General features: G+C 30.7%; 2 protein-coding genes across 5 annotated transcripts; one reads left to right on the forward strand and one right to left on the reverse strand.

Moving 5' to 3' along the window:
* Window positions 1-308: 308 nt before the first annotated feature.
* LOC126852732 (putative thiamine transporter SLC35F3) lies at window positions 309-17,722 on the forward strand. Of its 4 annotated transcripts, XM_050597846.1 has the most exons (12): window positions 309-761; window positions 3,050-3,202; window positions 5,022-5,260; window positions 6,453-6,608; window positions 6,680-7,030; window positions 7,998-8,126; window positions 8,224-8,413; window positions 9,046-9,135; window positions 9,577-9,706; window positions 11,540-11,569; window positions 13,757-14,091; window positions 15,607-15,795. In XM_050597846.1, exons 2-12 carry the CDS (start codon window positions 3,064-3,066, stop codon window positions 15,657-15,659), a joined length of 1,842 nt encoding a protein of 613 aa, XP_050453803.1. In that variant the 5' UTR covers window positions 309-761; window positions 3,050-3,063; the 3' UTR covers window positions 15,660-15,795. The 4 variants fall into 4 exon arrangements, with proteins under 4 accessions (XP_050453803.1, XP_050453806.1, XP_050453805.1 ...); XM_050597849.1 differs by lacking the exon at window positions 13,757-14,091 and having other exon boundaries at window positions 15,607-17,722; XM_050597848.1 differs by lacking the exon at window positions 11,540-11,569.
* Window positions 17,723-17,775: 53 nt separating this feature from the next.
* LOC126852757 (glutathione S-transferase 1) lies at window positions 17,776-21,302 on the reverse strand. The gene is made up of 6 exons (XM_050597901.1): window positions 21,203-21,302; window positions 20,697-20,840; window positions 20,548-20,606; window positions 19,684-19,825; window positions 19,493-19,610; window positions 17,776-19,110 (listed from the first exon to the last, which is right to left on the reverse strand). The coding sequence occupies exons 2-6, from the start codon at window positions 20,829-20,831 to the stop codon at window positions 18,872-18,874; spliced, it is 693 nt and encodes a 230-aa protein (XP_050453858.1). The 5' UTR covers window positions 20,832-20,840; window positions 21,203-21,302; the 3' UTR covers window positions 17,776-18,871.
* Window positions 21,303-21,356: the final 54 nt, after the last annotated feature.

Here is a 21,356-nt window from a genome sequence, read left to right on the forward strand (position 1 = left end):
AAACAGGGAGTCTACATCCTGGAAAAAGATGGAAATCTTATTTTAACAAGTTACACAAAAAAAAAATTTTTTTATATTTTCTTTTTAAGGAACTTCCTAGAACTTTAAATAAAACTATCTGAAAGTTCAGGGAATTTTCCAAAAATCTTTTTACAAAATTGGAGAAGATATCCTGTAAAATGAAGTTACTTGGCTAGTGGTATTTGGGACACTTTATATATCGCGTTTATCCTCCAAGGAGGGTAGTAATCGGAGCAGCGAGGGTCGTAGTGGGTAGTACAGGCGCAGACGCGGGCTGCCTGGTGAACGAACGACGACTTACGAGGGTTCGCTTGCAATCAATGGCATAGCAGGGTGGCTCAAGACACCATCTCCAACTACAATTGGTGGCATACGCGTAGAAGTCACCGCTTCTTCTCTACGAGAAGATCACAAATACTGATCATCCGAAGCAAGGATCGCGTACAGAATAACTGGTGATCTCGGTCGAGTATCTTCGACGATGACAGATTGTGTCGTTGATTAATTACGTCGCGAGTTCTCGCGATAATCCGGTTAATTGTACATAACGTGCGAAAGTGGGTGAGGCGCCCAGAGTAGGCCCAGGTGGCGATGTGACATCACCGTTGTGGGATATCAATCTCGGTGACAGATCGTCGAATTTGACGGGAGGGGTTGGTCGGCATTACCGGGTGGACCATGAATTATGGATACGTCGCAGATCGAAGACGGTGCGACTTCGGAGGAGAGACGTAAGGAAGGTATGTGTGCGATCTTATCGAGAGAAGAGCTCGATTTGCATATTTTACGAGCTCGATGAAATCCGGGATTTCTAGCGCGATTTTGCTCTCAGAGCGATTTACATTTTATTCGGATGTATCATTATTGTCAATTATCGCGTACAAGATGAGCCGATTTTTTTTTTGGATGATATCGATAATTTAATTATTTCGTCTTTTATTTTAAATAATCAACCGCAAGTTCACTAAATTCCAAGTTTTGTTAAAATAATTATATAAAAATTCATATATTCGAAGCTGATTTTTGATACTTTCGAAGTGAAAATTTATTATTTTAATTTATATATATGCTATTAAAAAAAAAAAAAAATGGGGAAAACACTTTTCACACTCTAAAAATTGGATTATTTACAAACCCGCTGAAACGCGACAAAAAATTATTTTAGACACAAAATTAAAGCATTTTGAAGCTTCAACTTTAACACGCTATCAGTGATATTTAAAATTTTTTTTATCTTCCTTGTTCTATGCTTTAAAAAAGAACACATTGTTTTGTTTCTTAAAATTATGTATTTTTGATACTCTAGCTCGATAAATAAATTTTTCTCGAAAAATTCAACTCAAGTTCCATAAACTACATTTTGCCTACAAAATCCTTTCCTTTTAAATTCTTCTACGAATTTTTTTGACCGAGTTACACGATTTTGAAACAAAAGCTGTACTTTTTAGAAATGAGAACATAATGAAATGATTTGATGATGATTTTTTTCGCCAAGTCTCGACATTATTTCTAAAAAATACAGTAAGAAAATTTTAAGCATTTTCTAGACAAAATGTTGTAGTTTATTAAACTTGAGTTGAATTTTTTAAAAGAAATTTTTTTTTTATGAAGTTGCAAAAATATATAATTTTAAGGAACAAAATAATGTTTTTTTTTTTTTAAAGCAAACAAGGAAAATAAAAAAAATTTTTTAAAATCACTGCTGTATTAAAAAGTTGAAACTTCAAGCTAATGCTTTTTTAATTTTTTTATCTACGATGATTTTTCGTCGATTTTCAGCGGTTTAAAAATAGTCCAATTTTTAGGATATGAATAGTGTTCCTTATTTTTTTTAGTAGTGTATATATTAACTTCATATATTTTTTTTCTATTCTTTGTTTTTCTTGTTATTGCACTAATAATATAATCCATTTTTTATATTAAAGAGATTTCTTTTTTTTGATAAATAAATAAATAAATAAATAAAAGATTGTTACCTAACTAATCTAGTGGCGAAAAATTATCGAAATTTTGAACGGAAGTACATATATTAGATCTCGAATTATCAGATAAAAAATTTCCGAATTTAGATACATTTATGCACCGAATTGCAGGCCCTTATTCGAAATCAGCTGTTTTAATTTGGCTAATCTTATGCTTTCGATTGTAACGATAGAGTGCACTGTAAAATATGCATGCTTATTCTCTATAAATTTCTCTTCTTAATTTAAAACGCTTAATGTCGCTAGCTAATGCAATTCATTCGCTCGATTACAGGGTTCGAAACTGGTATAATTACTAAAAAAAAATTCTCATGTGTACAAATATTTTCAAACTATTTTGAAAAACGTATATCATATCAAATTTTCAATTCATTGAAATTTATCTCGAAATTCATTAAAAGAAATTAGGCACGTATTTATGTTTTTCTATCGAAATTATATACCAGTTTCAAACTTCGTTTCGATTTCGCAGAATATTCAATTCATCTTCAACGCAGACATCAGTGTATTATTATTAGTCTCTCCCATCTTAGGGTTACTTTGATCAAACTCCTTAATTTAATCGTTAATTAACTTGGTGACCAAAAGCAGGATTTTAAAATTTGTATTATATTATATACGAGAATTATATTAAATTATTTTAATCGTCCTGTAAGTTAATCAATCAAAGTTTGGTCGAAATGGTCTTTAGTAAAACTTGTCAATTACTCTTGATTGTAAAATGCACTTGTCAATAGTTGCAATAGAAGAGAATAGAACTCTTTCACAAAAAAAAAAACAACAAAAACAATACCCGATAGTATCACCCTGTGAAATGCCGACGTCGTGTGTCAAAAAAAAAAAAATTGCATGCATCATCCGCGAGCATGTAGACACAGAGGATCAACAAGTCGTGCATTTGTATCGAATTTGCAAGCCAAGTTGCACCAAGTGTCCCGCATGATGTTCCTTTCGAAGTAACACAGCTGGTAAACACAATACTTCTCTCTCTCTCTCTCTCTCTCTCTCTCTCTCTCTCTCTCTCTCTATAATGACATGTTTCAAAGAACGCGCGTAAGCCATGGGTAGCGGAGGGGTTGGTGAGGTACCGACGATATTTCATCCCCGAAGATCGCGTACGTCGAATATAACTCTCGCCGATGATCAACAGATTCACGGTCCTTTCATCACTCCTATCCAGGTTGCGCTTCATGCCTCAGGTAAGTTGACAGCGGCGCTTTTGTATTTGTGGATTCTGTTGATACCGGATATGTTTGTTGTTTTGATCACAGGTACTCTGAAGAATAAGTTCAAAAATAATAATAATTTATTAATAATATATTGATGATTTATTCTATGAGAATTAAAAGATTTTAATTTTATCTCCAGTGTTAGAAAATTTATATTTTCTTTAAAAATAAAAATTATACTTTCTTTTAAAAAGAAATATTTTCCGTTAAAAGATTAAAATTTTTGTGTTAAATATTTAACACATTTATGTGTTAATTTAACACGTTGCTATTGTGTTAATTAAACTCAAATGTTTATATTAATAATGGTTAAATGTTAAATTATTAAAACAATTAATTTTACACAATAAATATATGGAAATATATTTCTTTACACCATTTGATTCATCTTATTATTCTGTACATAAAAGTATTACGATACAATTATCGAACACTAAATAATTTTCGAGATATTTTATATTTTATACTAAAATATGTCAGATTAAGATACAAAATAACTCAAAAAATTCTTAATGAAAAAATACTTTATTATAGTGTTTTGGAAATCTCTCTACATAAGCTATAAGAATATGCAATAAAAAATAGGGGATTCCATTTAAGAAATTAAAGGTGTCCTTGACTCGACCTTAACGATGCCATCCAAGGTCAAACCAATGACACCATCTTATGTTCTCCTCAAAACCATACAATTTTTGTTCAAAACGTTTTTCTCTAAAATGCTTAGTTTCTGAAAGAAAAGGGGTGTACGGGTGGTCTAGGACACCCTGTATACATGTAAATATATTTTCTTTTTCTCTTATATAATCTTTTTCTTATATAATCTATAAAATTATTCCACATGTCGACAATATTAGAAAGGAATAATGATCAATATTCCTAATCAAGTTTTACGAAGAAGAAGCGGTTTATGGCTGGAATCTGTGGCTGTGGAAGGAGACACAGTGTCGGTTTATGCTACCCTGTATAATGTTCATCGACGATTCGTTTCAATATCACTTGAAGAATGCAACAGATCTAGCATTTGGAGTGGATAGCGTTTTGTAGCGTATTTATGAGAAACTTATTGTTAGAATTCCAAGAAAGCTTACATCTTAGCTCTTTATATTAGTTATCAGTAATAACTAATTTCCGATATACATCAGCCTCTTATACATTATCATATAAAGCGCTCGCATATAGTATACATTAATATTGTAACATTTCAGTTTGCTGAAGTATAGTTCGCCTCCATAAATAGTATGAAGATAAGATCGCAAATATGTCGAATCAGGACATGCTTACGAAAAGCTGCGCACGTCGTATCACTTTATTTAAGCTGTTAAAAGACATGCCTATACGCTCTCTCTCTCTCTCTCTCTCCACACACACACACACACACACACACACACACACACACACACACACACACACACACACACATATATACACTTTTTATTCACGCTTTATTCGGACAGAGAGCGGATAAAAATAGATTTAGCTTCTTCCATTGCCTAAAGCACAAGATTCATATACAATAATCTATATACAATCATGGATGGTAGTTTACGCTGTAAAAAATTTTTCACAAAAATTTAGACACATTTTTATCTGAATTTTCAGATCTGAGGGAAATTTCAGACAATTCGTCTTGATCATCAGAAGCGTTTTTCCGAAAGCTCGGAAGAGTGTGTTTGAAAATTGAAGTTGTCCGAAGTTTTGAATTGTCTGAAGTTTCAATTAATTCTTTTTTGCAGTCCAGTTAGCAAAAGATGATTGATCAGCCACTGATGTATTCATTGATGTTTCACAGGATGCGAGCAGCAGCAGGGTTGCACCGTCGCCGATGGGCGCGAATCTGCGTCCAGCTGTCGCACCTTGGAGACCACCGGAAGTGCCGTAGGAAGCGGCGGCGGTGGCGATAGCGGGGGTGTGCAGGCTCAATCGACAGCTCAAACTAGATCGTCGATTCTCGTGACCCCGACTTCCACCCCGATCGTTCAACGCAAGAGCTCGTGTTTCGCCTCCTGCTGCGCCGAGAGCGCGAAGAAGGTCGATTGCAACTTCATCTTGAAGCTATATAATCATCATTGTTTAGAAGTTGTGTTACAATTGATAGTTGGAACACAAATGTAGATTGAACAAAATATAGCGATAAATTAAGCAAAGATAATTAAGCTCTTGTGTAATAATAATGTAATAAGCGTCGTAATTGAAGATCGAATTTATTATTTGATTTAAAATTATTCCATAGATTTTTTTGTATCATTTATAAATTGATTATTGGTTGAACAACAGAAACATACATGAAATAGAATATCAATTTTGCGAGTTAAAGGTCAATATACTTTATTATGTTACAATTATGTGAAGAAGTTGTGAAGAAATTTTATTGCAATCAGAATTATATAAATATATTGTTTTAACGATTTTTAAACTTTTAAAAAGGAGAATTTGTTCTGTCAATTGTGGTTAATAAGATATTTATGGTTCAATGTGTCACAAAAAATTGCAAATTGAATGAAGATAGATTGTGGTTCTATCAACTAATTTTCAATTAAGTTCATTCAAACTTAAAGGTTTTTAAAATCGCTCAACATAATTCTGACAAAAAATTGACAAATTTGAAATAATAAATATTAAAATTTTAAAAATCTTTCTAGATTTTTGAAAAAATTTGTACATACATATATGTAAAAATTTACGTACCTATATATTTTAAATTCAATTTTTAAAAAATTTATATAATAAATTTATTTTTATATAATTATACAATTTTATATTCATATATTTCAAATTGAAAATTTTGACATTTGATTCAATAATCTAAAAAAACCGTTGACTTTAAACATTAAATTAAAAACTATTTGATAGAGCCTCAATAATTTAATTTGCATGTTTTTTTGTAATATGAAAAACTTTTTTATATTTAATCATAAATATTCTATTAATCGTAATTAACACAACAAATTTTTTTCTGAGTACTAAAAGTTTCCTAATTACACATATATAACTCTTTGATTATCACGAAATTTCTTTAGCTTCTTTTTGCGTAATAAAATTTCTTTAACGAGTGAAACTAATCCTTTTTTGCAACTTCAACCATAAATTTCTCAAAATTATGACATAATGGGATAATTTAAAAATCGGAATTGAAAAACGTCAAAAAAATCTATAGAAAATTATTCTCTGCCTGTTCAAAAAAGAGTTACTTCTCGTTAAAATATGTAATTTTCAATTACAGATATATTTCGGGGTATGCGTGACGATATGCGTGACGGCGAGTTGGGTCGGGGCGACTCATTGCATCAAGTATTTGTACTTTCACTCCAAGTACAACAAAATCTCGCAGACGTCCGTCACCGCGAACTCCTCCGCGGACGACCTGCGTCATCAACAGGTGAGCTTATATTAATTTCACGAGCTTCCTCGTTTCTTCTTCTTTACGATGACGTATACGATTATCTTCAGACCACCGTCGCTTACGACGCACCTTTCTTCACTACGTGGTTCTGCACCAACTGGGAAGTCCTCTATTTCCCGGTGTACTTCATCTGTCAAGCTGCCAGGACCAAGTGCGCTACCCCTTCCGAGATAATCGCCGAGAGCCTTCGTGGCTTTCGCGATAAGGGCTTCACCGGCGGCCGCTTCTTACTCAGGTGTAGCCTCTTCTGCTGCCTGTGGGTCATCACGAATTACTTGTACATACTCTCGTTGCGAATACTGTTAGCCACGGATGTAATGGCATTGTTCGCGACCAACGTTTCGTGCGTCTACCTGCTCTCGTGGGTCATTCTTCACGAACAGTTTGTGGGTGTGAGGGTTAGTAATTTAAAAAAAAAAATTATTTCTAAAATTAGTTTTTATCCTTTGATATAGAGAAAGAGAGAGTGTCAAAAGTAACTTTGTTAACGATTGATAATATTTAGTAAATGTCATTTACGCTATGAGAAGAAAAAGAGAGAGAAAGAAAGATGTATTATGAAATATTATGAAAATCAATATGAAAATCAATTTATATATAAAGAATGTTAAATTTTCTTAGATACAAATAAAGATAACATCGCAAATTAAGAAGCTAAAGAAATTTTGTTATAATCAAAGAGTTATATATGTGTAATTAAGAAACTTTTAATTGTCAAAAGAAATTTGCTGTGTTAATTACGATTAATAGAATATTTATGATTAAATATAAAAAAGTTTTTCATATTACAAAAAACTTGCAAATTAAATTATTGAGGATCGATCAAATAGTTTTTAATTATGTTTAAAGTTAATGGTTTTTTTTTTAGATTATTAAATGTCAAAATTTTGAATTTAATATATATGAATATGAAATTGTATAATTATATAAAAATTAATTTATTATAGAAAATTATAGAAAATTGAATTTAAAATATATATGTAAATTTTTACATTTATGTATGTACAAATTTTTTCAAAAATCTAAAAAGATTTTTAAAATTTTGATATCTATTATTTTAAATTTGTCAATTTTTTGATGTCAGAATTATGTTCAGCAATTTTAAAAACCTTTAAGTTTGAATGAACTTAATTGAAAATTAGTTGATAAACCCTTACTATCTATCTCGACCTAATTTGCAATTTTGTTGTGATAAATTTCATACTGAACCATAAATATCTTACTAATCATAATTGTGAGAACAAATAAATATCGTAAAACTTTGATTAAAAAATGATGTTCTTGTGTTTGATGTCATAAAATGCACTCTTCTTGAATTTTCATAACAATAGCTTTAATCATTAAACTGTTGAAATCTTGTTACAGATAGTCGCGGTGATCCTGTGCAATACCGGCATCGCGCTCTTAGCTTATATGGACGGCATAACCGGAAGTCCGACACTCGGAGGTGTCGTTTTAGCTACAGCAGCGGCAGCTGGCTCTGCCGTTTACAAAGTAAGTCTATGTAACGATCTATATTACACGCGCAATCGCAATTGCAAGACGTTGTGAAAATCTTTAAATAATATAAATTATTCTCCTCTTCTCGTAGGTTCTCTTTAAGAAAGTAATAGGGGAAACTACGTTCGGTCAAATGTCTCTATTTTTCTCCCTTATCGGTTTATGCAACGCCGCCTTGTTATGGCCGATTTGTCTGGCTCTGTACTTTTGCGGAGTGGAAACTATGCATTGGGCAAGACTACCTTGGGCAACGTTACTCTCCGCCAGCATCCTCCACTTAGGTCCGAACTCACGTCGAGTTAAACTACTTAAATGGAAATGCTACTTAAATGAGAGTACAATGAAAAAAATGTACTAAATCCAGAAAAAAGTTTTCTTAATTTAAAAGAATTGTTTATTTAAATATTTAAAAAACAAGAAGAATTATTTATTTCAATCAAGCAGCAAATATATTTGAATTCGTAAAATATAAAATAAAGGCAAAGTATGCTTTATTTATTTGCAAAAGTTTTTTTATATTTATTATACTAAAATATTTATTAAAATACTAAAATACTAAATTACTTCCTTTAAAAAAATATTTTTTGACTGCTTGTTCTAAAAACACAGGGGGGATTTTTTTTATTTCAATAATAATTTTTTTATTTTCAAATATATAAATGTTTCTTATATTAAAATTTTAAAGAATATATTTTAAAAATTACAATTTTTATATTGCATGCAACTAATAATTTATTTAATATAACCAAATGTTTTTGAAAACAAAATATATAACTCAAGTAAGAAGAGTCAAAATTAACAAAATGTATTTATTTGATTAAAAAAAAATTTATTTTTGATATATATATATATATATATATATATATATATATATACTTATGATTAAAATGCACTTTGAACAATTTGTTTGCAGTTGCAAATATGCTCGGCAATTTCAGCATCGCTGTCACTTACGATCTGTTCATCACTCTTGGATTAATCACAGCTGTACCTGTGTCCGCTGGTACGTGCAAAATAATTACTTTAAAATATTATATATTTCCGTAAATTAAATAATTTTAATTAAATGTCCCACGCTTATAATTAATTTTTTCAAATTTACTAAATACATTAATTGACAATAAAAAGAACGTCGTTAATTCTTTAACATTTTTTTTTATTTGTTTGTATTGGCCTCTCTTTATGATTCTTTGAATATTTTTGAATATGAATCTAGCTTTTTAAATTATATTTAAATTAATTTATGTATAAATAATCTTAAATTAAAAATTTAATAATTTTAATAATCTTAAAAAAAGAAAAAAAAATATTAGTACTAACACGCTCGATAAAAATAAAAATATTCTTTATAAATTTCGGACACAACATTAATAGAGTTATATTTAGCCTTTATTTTTTATTCACACATTATTATCTTACTAATTTTTATGTACAATTGACGCAGCACTGGACGTTATTTTCTACGAGGCGTACTTTATGGGTATGAAATTGGCTGGCATGATCTTCATAGCGGTCGGTTTCTTCCTCGTGATGTTCCCGGATAATTGGCCCGATTACATAACGAGGCTGCTCCGGTACGTTTTCTTAATTTGTATTCCACATATAATGCGGTTCTGTGGTATGCACTTTTAATTCGGAGTTTATTTATTTTCTCTTTTAGTCCTTCTAGTTCTTTTAGAGAGTTCTCTATCCTATACTTTTGTCTATCTCTCTTTCTCTTTCCTTTTCTCTCTCTCTCTCTCTCTCTATCTATCTATCTCTATCTCTATCTCTTTCTCTTTTTCTCTATAAATTTTCTTTAATCTTGCAACGATGCAGACTGTCGTTTTTTACCTTATTTGGCACCAGAATAGAGGCAGCGCGTAGTCTCACTCAAGTAGAGTGCTTGACATATATATACATTTATATCGTTTACGCTGCCTTAATTCTTTCGATTCTCTAAAAGCCTACGAAATATATTTTATACTGTTTTTGTAAAATAACGCAGAACGCGTTTTCTAGAAAAAGAAATTTATACACACCCGTATTTTTGCGCATCGACGATATAATTTCAACGAAAAAAAAATCTCCCTTTCATCACAAAAAAAAAAATTACCTGATCAAACGCGCGAGAACGTGAAGAATTTTTCTTACAATTCATCGTTATGTCACTTGTGATCGTTTTTTTTTTTTTTTTTTTTTTTTTTTTTTTTCGTTTGACAGATCCTACGGTGTTTGACACATCATACGAATTTCGAATTTCGAACCTTGTGTTTTGAAGCCGCAAACTCTTCGAATTTATTTTGCGATCTCATCCAGCCACTTTGCAGCTTTGCAGCTAATCCATATGCGATAACATGTCAGATTTCATTGACGAAGTATTTCTTTTCGCTGCATAGATACATCAGCCGAGCGTATTGCGGTTTTCTTTCGCATTTAGATGAGGCAACTCCCGTGCACACTCTCTCGTTACGCTTAAACAGAAATTAAAGATCAGCGCACTGATACTGTTTTACAGGATACCTGGATATATATATATATATATATATATATATATATATATATATATATGCAACAGGTTTAAAGTATATAATTAAATGAGCGTATTTTGTATAGCTCAGCGCACGCACACGGACGAGTGATAATGTAATCGCGGAATAAAAAGTCAAATATTTGGAAGAACTTTCGCTTAAAAATATCAATGATATATTTAGGTACAACGTGAAATATTTATCTGCGACCGAGCCAAACTATTTTTTCTTTAGTTCTTCTCCTATTTAATATTTTCTAAACTTCAAACAATGTGTATCTAAAATAAGTCTCTTGCCTTTGCCATTTTTTAAATTTTTAAATTTTTATAATTTTGCAAATAATCAGTACAGAGGATTTAAAAGGGAAATTAAAATTATTTAAAATAAGTGTACAAAATTTTATTTTTTGAAATTTTATTTTTCATATATTTTTTTCACTTATAAAGGCTTAATTCTATATATTAATAATATAGTCATCAAACAAATCAATCAATAATAAAAAAAAATAAAATTATATAATAAAAAAAAGGCCAAATAAATTCATTACAAAATTTATTTGGAATTTATTTAAAAAGTGACACGTCAAATTTTACAATTTTTTATATAGTTTATATATTTGTCATAATATTTATCGTTAAAATATTATAAATCTTTAAAATATTATTTTTTTTATTCTTATTAAAAAAAAAAATCGTGCAAAAATAGTTGCTATTCGCGAAACTTGTTTGTCAGATTTTTAACGTACATTATTTGGTGCTTAGAACTCGAATTGTTTAGGTAAAAAAAAAAGGGAAAATAAATGATTAAATTGCTTAAGCTGCTTGTTGTCTGTGAAATCAATGTCGACACTTCATCACTCGCTTCCCAACAATCAGGATCCATTATATGCTGTTACAGAAACGTAGTCCTCATGAGTCACAGTACAAGGTAAGAAAGTACATCTCATACGTCTTGCTCTAATTCTACCGAAAATTCATCCTCCCTTCTCAATAATCGAACGCTGCTCATAAACATTGTGAGATTGCAAAGCAAGCTTTTCGGATAATTTCATATGTAAGAAATAGCGCGGTCCAAAAGTCGAAATATTCGATAAATATGGAGCTGCTACTTTCATAATTAGGAGTATTTAAAAATATTTAAATCTACGTAGTAGGTATATACTTCAACACTTTTTTAAAAACAATTGTATGACACACAAACTGGCAAGAAGTTTATTTCTTGGAAAATAAATTTGGATAAACTGTCACATTTAGCTAAGCAATAAAGAGTAAAAATTAATTAATTTTCCGATGAATTTTCCGTGCAAAAGAGCAAGCGGTATAAGTGTCAATTGGCGCATGGTTTATAATATTTTCTCAATTTTCTCCATTTCGCATGCACTCGTGTGAGCTTGGCTTACTTTCCATCGGCTTGCTTTTTTCTCTTCAGGCAAAACAGCATGTCTCTTCTTCACGCTTCTTCTTCTGCCGACATCATTCGCTTCTTTTGATCATTCAGTCAATTCTGAAGCATTCGATGTTTTCGTATGCGAATTTCTTATTCATCCAAAATCTTTTAATTCAAAATTAAATTGATGATAAAACACGCGCTAGATTCATAATTTGATTCCGTCATTGCCTCCTCGGAAATCTTGAGAGATTTGCTTGCTTTGACAGTCGTCTTCGTAAAGCATCTTGGAACGGTATATCTATTTTTCCCTCAACACATATAATTTAGTTATGTTTTTGTCTGTTCGCCCCAGAATCCCGCCTGATTAATTAGTGACTCGGCCGTCATAGAAATTCTGCGACATTTATACCATAAATTTGTATTTAGGTCAAAATTACTGACATAATTTTCTCATATTTAAGGATTTATAATGTAAATTCCTTCATAAATTTGTAAAGATAAAAAAAAATGATGAAAATTGCTAAAAATAAGAAAAAATAGAAATATTTTTGGAGTAACAAATATTTTTTTTTCGACATTTTTCTTGTTACAGAACTAAAAGATTGCTAAAATATTTATATTTTATATTTTAGTTTTAATTTTGTTTAATTTAATTTTTAATTTTAATTTTGTAAATTATCCTTTTTGTTTTACAAAAAGCACGAGAAAAATTAAACAAACAATAACTGTTTTCAAACCTACAATAAATATTCTGAATTTGATTCTGAATTTTAAATTATTCCATCATGTTAAAAATATAAAAATTGGCGATTAAAATTGCAAGAAAGGGTTATTTTGATGAGTTTTATATTCTACAGTATGTATGTTGGAGTTTTATTGTAATTAAAGTTGAGCATGTCTTATTAGGACTTCCAGTCTTCAAGAGAAATTTATTGCGTTAATTATAATAGGATATTTACATTTATATATAATTTATTACGAAAAAAAATTGCTTGAATTAGATTATTGAAGATGTACAATTTTCAATTTTATTTAAAATTTAAAACGATTTATTTAAAATGTAACGATTTTTTAATGTCAAAATTAAAATATGTACATAAATTTTTACATATATGCATGTATAAATTTTTGAAAAAATTAAAAATAATATTTATATTATTTTAAATTTGTTAATTTTTTGGTTTATATTGAGCGATTTTAAAACCTTTAAGTTCTTCATATCTTCAACAAAACTTCTTCAATAAAATCTCTTCATATATCATAGCTATAACATAATAAAACAAATTAAAATTATTTTCTCGCAATTTTACTCGCAAATTTCTTAAAATTGTGAAACGAGATAAAGTCCCGGAAGATTCGATTTTTTATATTTTTTTTGTTTTTCGAACTGTATAATTCGCATCGTGATCAATGTCTTGGTGAAACATTTAATGACAAGTCGTCGAATTTCTACGACGGAGACATCCGTGCCCTCCACCTCGACCTCCGCCCCGATCGCCGGGATTTAACGTGAGCACGAGGAACGTAGCTCTCGACCAGTTCCTCCCAATTACACTAAAAAAAAAAAATAAATAAATAAATAAAAACAAAAAGACCAACGAGACACACCGCGCTACGAGACATACCGTCGAGAGAGAAGCCACCCCCAACAGGTGTTGTCCACCCCCGCGCGGAGATAATCGAGAGATTCGACTGATGAGAGTCTCGGGCTTGATATATATATAGTACCAATCCGGGGGGCGGCCAGCGGCAGGACAGCAGGACTTCCCTTAGGGGTCGCGCGACCTCTCTTCAGCAACGTCAGCAACGTCTGAGGAGCTACGGCGTGATCGCCGCTCATGGAGACGGCCAGACACTGCTGCCGATCAGTAACAACAACAACAACAACAACAACACCGGCAACGGTAGCGGTCAACGTCACGTTAACAACTCCCAACAGTACAGCTCGATCTCCGAAATCCAATCACGCCGTGTCCCTCCTTCCACCTCGACCTCCACCACCACCACAACCGCCGTCAGCAACAGCTACTCACACGATCCTCATAATCAGCAACACCAAGGTATGAGAACTATCAGGCTGGTGGCGCGAAAGCCACGCGTGACGTGGTAAGAGAGTGACAGACCCATCAGGTGGGAGAGATCAGGTGCGGGAAGATCAAGGTCGGATCGAGCGCGTGATAGTTGGCTGGCGACTGAAGTAGCGTTTATCGTTTATAGCGTCTTGTTGTTCTGTGTCGCTCGGAATATGTATGAGAAAAAGTGCTGGATAATTGAGCAGGGATTTGCTAGAGCCAGGGCGCTGAATATTTAGTTGCATAATGTCATTATACTGCTCTGATTACCCCTTAGCTAGGCGGCTAAGTGATTGATTGCAATGTAGCGTAAAGGCCGAATGCGTTGATAGCGAGTATACAGGATATATTCATTTTTCACAAAAAGATCCTTTCTTTATGTTTAATAAAAAGAAATTGAAATTAAATAAATTAAAATTCTGTTAATTTAATTAAAATTGAAAAATGAAGCTCTATCATCTTTATCAATTGTAACTTGAGGAGTATCGCAAAATTTGTATATCTTTTTTGACAAAACAAAATTCAATTGATCGAAACTTTCGATTGAAAAGGATGCCAATTATCATGAGATATCCTGTATATGAGAGCACGATGAGGAATGTCTGTCTATGAAATTTCAAATCTTTCTCTCTCCATTTTTCTTCGCATCTACTTGTTTCGTAGTGATTCGTTTAGTTATTCTGTCTCGTGTGAATGTCTCAAATAAATTTTATTTTCATATATACATATACATCGTCCCCGTGTGTGCCACGCAAATTTTCGGAATGAAGCATTGCGACATATATGTGTCATGCTGTGTCAATGGACGATACAATTTACTGTTTGTCATTCAGTTCGTTAATCGCATATCTTGCAAAACGGACGGCCAATCCCATGTGACTATATCGATTATATTGATGATTAAGAGAATTTTTTGTATTAATTAAATTGCGTAAAGGAAATTATATATTTCTTCACTTGTAATAATGGGATATCCGTGACTGTTTGCGATATAATTCGATATACTTTCGCGTGAAGATTTTCTGACACAATTATATAAATATATAAAAATTAAAAGAAAAAATTTTAAATATAAAGATGACGTATATACATACGATGCTATTTTAAATTTACACGCACATATGAAAGAAACGTCATGCATTCTAATTCCGAGTTTGACATATATAATAACAAAATTGAATTCATAATCTTTTCTTATAAAAAAAAAAAAATTGATAGAGATATTTTTATTTCAATCTGACAACTTGAAATGCAATAATATATGAATCTTATAAATAAGAATGACACTAAAAAAAAAAAAAAATTATAGAAAAAAATACTTTTATTCTCTTTTCACAATTGTATGGTACCTTTTTCACGATTGGTGAGGCGAATTAAAGGAGTCTGAAAGTTTCCACGCGAGATTTTTCCGTCGAGAGAAAATCGCGTTTTGCATGCAGGTCGACATTTCTAGTTCGACGACAGTTACGAATCGATCCCGAATAACACGATTTTCGCTTGCAGGTGGAGCAGGAGACACAGGCACGGCATGTCAGACGGATCGTCGCGCGACGTGATCGATTATCGAACCGGTTATATAAAATCTCACCTACGTTCGCCGTCAGGCAGAGTTCGGTGACTAAGCACACCGAGAACGGAAGCAATAATTATGGGATTGTGGCAGCGATGTATAGATGCCTTTGGCAGCGGCTCAATGGCCAAAGTTATCATTCAATTATAAGCGAATATTCGCCCAGCGAATAATAATTTATTAGTATCTCTTCTGTACTTTTTTAGGATCTCCTTAAAGCTCCATTAACTACGCCCTTTCATCAACGTCAGTCAGTTTTGATGGTAGTTTAATCGACTCTTCAACTCTTTTTGATTTTATTATAGCTCTAATAAGCGAGAAATAATCAAATCAATTAAACTAGAATTAAATGAGGAACAAATGCGGATAAAAAAATCTATTGTAAAATACAAATACTTTCTTATATCGAGTATATACTTCTTTAAATTTCATAATTTTTATTAAAAAATCATATAATTTATTAAACAAAATATCCCTCTTTCCTAGCAGTCAAAAGCAAAGAAAAAGGGCTTATTTCAAGAATTTATTGTTCAGAAACAATTATATTAATGAAGAATAGCTGACATCCTTTATTGTTAAGGTTTTTCATTCTTTTGCTACACAATTATTATTTTTATAATTCAAATATTTACATACAGATCGATTCGATCAAAATTAAAATATCCGAAATATATATTTCTGATTTTACCGTATTAATGTATCGATATACATGTGTGTATGTTTGATAGCTATAGATCAATGGTTCAGTAGAGAACATTGCAGTTCCGGATCGATGACAATTAGAAACAGAATATATAAAATTATTCTACACTGTAGGAAAATTTGGCTTAAATTTAACTTAATATATCTCGCACGTCACAAACGGTCAAAATTTTTATGCTTATTTAATATAATGGATATGTTAACTAGTAATGTTAATATTTCAACACGAAATTATGGCAAACTTCATAGTAATTTAAAATAAATTATGTATAAAATCAATTTTTTAATGACTAAATTAATATAGAAAAAATTTATTAACAGACATTTCTATATTAATTTAATCATTTAATTTAATCAAAAATTTAGTCAAAATTAATTAGTCAAAAAATTAATTTAATCATTAATTTAGTCAAAATTAATTAGTCAAAAAATTAATTTAATCATTAATTTAGTCAAAAATTTATGGTCTGTCACTTTCATTCTTATTGTAGGATAAAATTAACATTTTTTTTCTGTAAATTTTGACAAATAAATCCTATCATTAATAATACGGAATATACTCTATTGTGTAAGATTAAAAATATGTGCACATTGTGTTATTTTTACAATTTTTTACAATTGTTTTAATAATTTTCAATTGTTTTAATAATTTAACATTTGAATTCAATTAACACAACAGTGATTATGTTAAATAAACACATTTGAATGTGTTAAATGTTTAACACATAAATTTTAACTGGCATAATTTTTAAGAAAATACAGATTTTCCAACAGTGTAGGTTTGTCCTGATGTAAAAAACGAAAGAGAAATTTTGCACGATAATGAAAAATATAACAATACTGGAAAAAAAACCAGTTTTATCAAAAATATGAACGATTTACAATAATCGAAATATCGATGGATTCAATTTTCCACGCGAAAGAATTGTGAAGAAATTTTAAAACTCTCCACGAGATTTATCGATTTCAGTTCGCTAAAAAAAAGAGAGAGAGAGAGAGAGAGAAAACGTCAAATATGTAATACTTTGAATCAAAATTTTCTTTCGACAATTCCACGTTGTTATCGATGTATTTTGGTGAAAGTTAGAAACAGATATATGTAAAGACAATCAGAGAACTAGCGTGTATTATCTCCTATAAATGCCTGTTTTTTCATCTGTACAGATGAATTGCTGATTTATATAAAGTATCGTTCGCGTAGAAAAAGTATTTATATTGTAACGAGAATTAACGCGCACGTTTTGTTACAAAACGTCGTATTTACAACGGCTCAGAATAAAACCCTTATACCCCACGGTGTTAGTGCAATATTACAGGGTTGATAAAGTAGTTTTATCTATATATATATATATATATATATATATATATCATATATATATATATATATATATATATATATATATATATATATATATATAAAATTCTAACTCGAGTAATAAATTTTAAATCTTTTCTCTACCATAGTGTTCCAGTGAACGTCTCGAATAAATTTGTGATTGACTGTAATCTATAAAAAGAGATATTTAATACGCAAACAAGATTCTCGAGAAATAGGAGAGTCATGGCGACTCAATTTACAATATATATATATATATATATATATATATATATATATATATATATATATATCGTTGTCACATATTATCTTAAATTTTACTTGAAAAAGGTTAACGATTATTAAGGTTCGTGATGAATTTCCAGAATCTGTGTTTATGATGAAACTTTAAAAGTCTCATCGAGAACTCAAATAACAATATATCTATGATATACATATGTGAATCTTTAAATAAATTAAATCTTAAATTACTAATCGTAAAACTATTTTTATAGTCATCGCATGAGAGAATTGTCATAGAATTATTTCATTGATGAATCATCTTCATTTGTGTTAAGTCTTACTCAATGTAATCGTCTTGTACATAACATAAGCTGACATCTCGGCGCTATCTCGGATTAGACAGGGTGACCCCGAAAGATTCTGACCAATTTTGTAAACGGATTTGGTTTTAGCGAGTCAAAATCCTTCAAGATCACAGCCCGAGATAACGCGAATGAGGTCAAATCTGTCGGCCTGTGTAATTTATGACAGATGCATTTATCGCCTATAAATTTCATGATAAATTTTAATATTTGATTTAAATGCGCGTAGGCTCGTTTTATTTGCACCTATATATGTACTGTCAATTAACGAAACAATTAATACACGAAGCGACGATTGTAATCGCAGTAATTGTAACATTTATCTTTATTTATTATCGTAAGGTGTATTGCGGTATAAATTCTAATTTAATGTCGATATACAAGGTGTCAATGGAAGAGAATTGCGAGCGAATATGACGATATATATGTATATATATGTCGATAATAAAGCTCAGTAAAAATATCACTTATTTTAGTGTCATCAATTTCTTCAAATCACATGTGAAAAAAAAACTGCGAATCTACAATGTTTATGTGTGTTAATTATTTATTTATATTCCGCTGCGAAAATTCCCTTCATGCGCTCTTGCGCACCGGATGTATCGGGTGATCCATTCCGGATAAATCGGGCGGATTTTTCTCGAAGAAACTGATCTCCCGCATCCCGCCCGCTGCGATTTCCCAAAGATCAGGGTGCTCTCGTTTGAAATTTTCGTACCATTTCGCCACGTAGGGCCACGCGTCCAGCTTGAAGTCAATGGCCTCCAGACACATCGTCGCTGTTATCAGCGGAAAATCGGCGATCGTTAAGTCGTCTATATAAATAAATATAAGAGAAATATATATATTAATTTTTTTGTCGCTATAGTAAATATATCAAAAATAAAAAAAAATTAATAATAATATACACATGCATTTTCTACTCTTATTGCAAATGTGCTTTTTCCGGGATCTTTTTCCAAATTTTCAAAGTTATTAAAAATATATCACAATTATTACAGTTATAATTTTCATAAACATTCATAAACATCCCGTGCTATTGTTACGTAAATACTAATTGTGCATATTTATAAATGCGCTGTCAGCTGTTTCACTGCATTGTCATCTAATAGCGCTGTCAAGCTTGCGTGTACGTTTTAATCTCACCGATTGTATTGTTTGTCTAAAAGAAATTTACCGAAATTTATATATACTCACTGCCTGCCGCATACGCGGAATTTTCACGTTGCAAATACGTGTTGAAGATATCCAATGCCATCTTCGTTTTCTTCAGTCCCAATGGCGTGCGTTGATAATCGAAGAATATCGGTGCCATCTGCGAAATGCGATTGCGAATAAGCAAATTATGATGAAAAAAAATGAGAAATTTAAATTCATTATTCACTTACAGCGTATTCGGAAATATTACGGTAATAGAGCGCCAAATTGAAGCACAGACGGTGATTGACAATCGCTCGCAATTTTGGGTCCTTCGGATATAGTTTACCGCTCGTATCATACTGATCGGCTAGATATTGCAAAATAGCATTGCTGCAAAATGATATGAATTATACAAAAGTAATGCTATTATAAATAATTTATAATAACGCGTTTCTTATCCCTAACAACACACATCCAAAAGATGTTTCACATCAAAGGGTATTTATCAATATATCAGAAAAAGTTTTACATATTCTGGATATCCTCTAAATGTCTTCTGGATATCCTCTGAATGTCTTCTAGATATCCTTTGAACATGTCATGTCTCAACGAGAATAGAAAAGTCAAAATAATGTCAATTTGATGTCATGGACTGAATTATGTCATAATAATAAGCTTATATATATACATATATATATATATATATATATATATATATATATATATATATATATATAGCCAAGAAACCTACATTTTCTAAAAATTATTTGAGATCGAGTTTTCAATTAATGATAAAGATATAATTTAGTCAATTGATATCATTTTGACTTTTCTGTTGAGGTGTGTTATTGTTAGGAATTATTATATATATATATATATATATATATATATATATATATATATATATATATATAATTATATATATGTATATATAATTATTATAAATATTATCCCACACTGCGTGAATTGCATCTTAAATCTATTTATGTTTGCGAGAAACAATTTAACTGTCTATAAAAAGAACGGATATTTTTCTTAGACATTTAATACCGGGAAAAAAAATTGTCCGCAATTTTTGGAATCAATAGCGAATATCTTGGACCACTTCTCACCTTTCGCCCATTATAAGATCACCATCGACTAGAGTAGGTATCTCCTTCTGTGGATTTAGCTGGAAGAATCGATGCGGTTTTAATGTTTCTTCTACACGTTATTTATTTATACTAGAGACTTTTTTTTTCTCCTTCTTTTTAAGAAATACCTCTTCGTACTCCTTAGTCATATGTTCGCCTTTTCCAAAATCTACATCGATCAACTCGTACTCGATATCCAAAGCCTTCAACAGTTGACGACAGGCGAGAGACGGCGGACCGTCCGAAACGGAATATAGTTTCATGTTTTGTGTCTGAAAAATGCAAATAAATATTTTGTTATACAAATATACAAAATTTTAATATAAATTACGAGTAAATTATTCAATGTTAAAAAAAATGTAATTCTGAAACTAAAATATTTAGAAAAATTTATAGAAATAAAAATTTAATTCTAGAAAATGCGTTTTCTTCTTATGAAAATAGAGCACGTTAATTTACAGCATATTATAAGATTTTCTTAAAATGATATTAAACAGAGTACGATTAATTAAGACTTTTAAATGCGCTATCATATCTTGAATGATCAAGATCCATTGCCACGTTACTATATAAATATAAACAAATCATATATTACTTAATAATATATATAATATTAATAAATAATATTCTTTACACTATTTAATGGAGAGCAAGACGATATGCAAGACGACTGCTGCGACCAAAGTATAAAAGATACTACTGACAAGACACAAAGTCTGCCTTTCACTGCTTGTTCAAGGCTATTACATATATATATATATATATATATATATATATATATATATATA

Source organism: Cataglyphis hispanica, chromosome 11 (genome assembly GCF_021464435.1).
Source record: "Cataglyphis hispanica isolate Lineage 1 chromosome 11, ULB_Chis1_1.0, whole genome shotgun sequence".
In the NCBI taxonomy this organism is placed as follows: domain Eukaryota; kingdom Metazoa; phylum Arthropoda; class Insecta; order Hymenoptera; family Formicidae; genus Cataglyphis; species Cataglyphis hispanica.

Excerpts from the sequence above, each read along its gene's own strand:
- LOC126852757 (XM_050597901.1), bottom strand. The coding sequence starts at position 20,831 with ATGAAACTATATTCCGTTTCGGACGGTCCGCCGTCTCTCGCCTGTCGT. Across the intron at positions 19,826-20,547 it reads GATCTTATAATGGGCGAAAG|CAATGCTATTTTGCAATATC; the intron begins GTGAGAAGTGGT and ends ATCATTTTGCAG. Across the intron at positions 19,111-19,492 it reads TTCCGCGTATGCGGCAGGCA|ACGACTTAACGATCGCCGAT; the intron begins GTGAGTATATAT and ends TTATTTATATAG.
- LOC126852732 (XM_050597846.1), top strand. The coding sequence starts at position 3,064 with ATGGGTAGCGGAGGGGTTGGTGAGGTACCGACGATATTTCATCCCCGA. Across the intron at positions 8,127-8,223 it reads CTGGCTCTGCCGTTTACAAA|GTTCTCTTTAAGAAAGTAAT; the intron begins GTAAGTCTATGT and ends CTCTTCTCGTAG. Across the intron at positions 9,136-9,576 it reads AGCTGTACCTGTGTCCGCTG|CACTGGACGTTATTTTCTAC; the intron begins GTACGTGCAAAA and ends CAATTGACGCAG.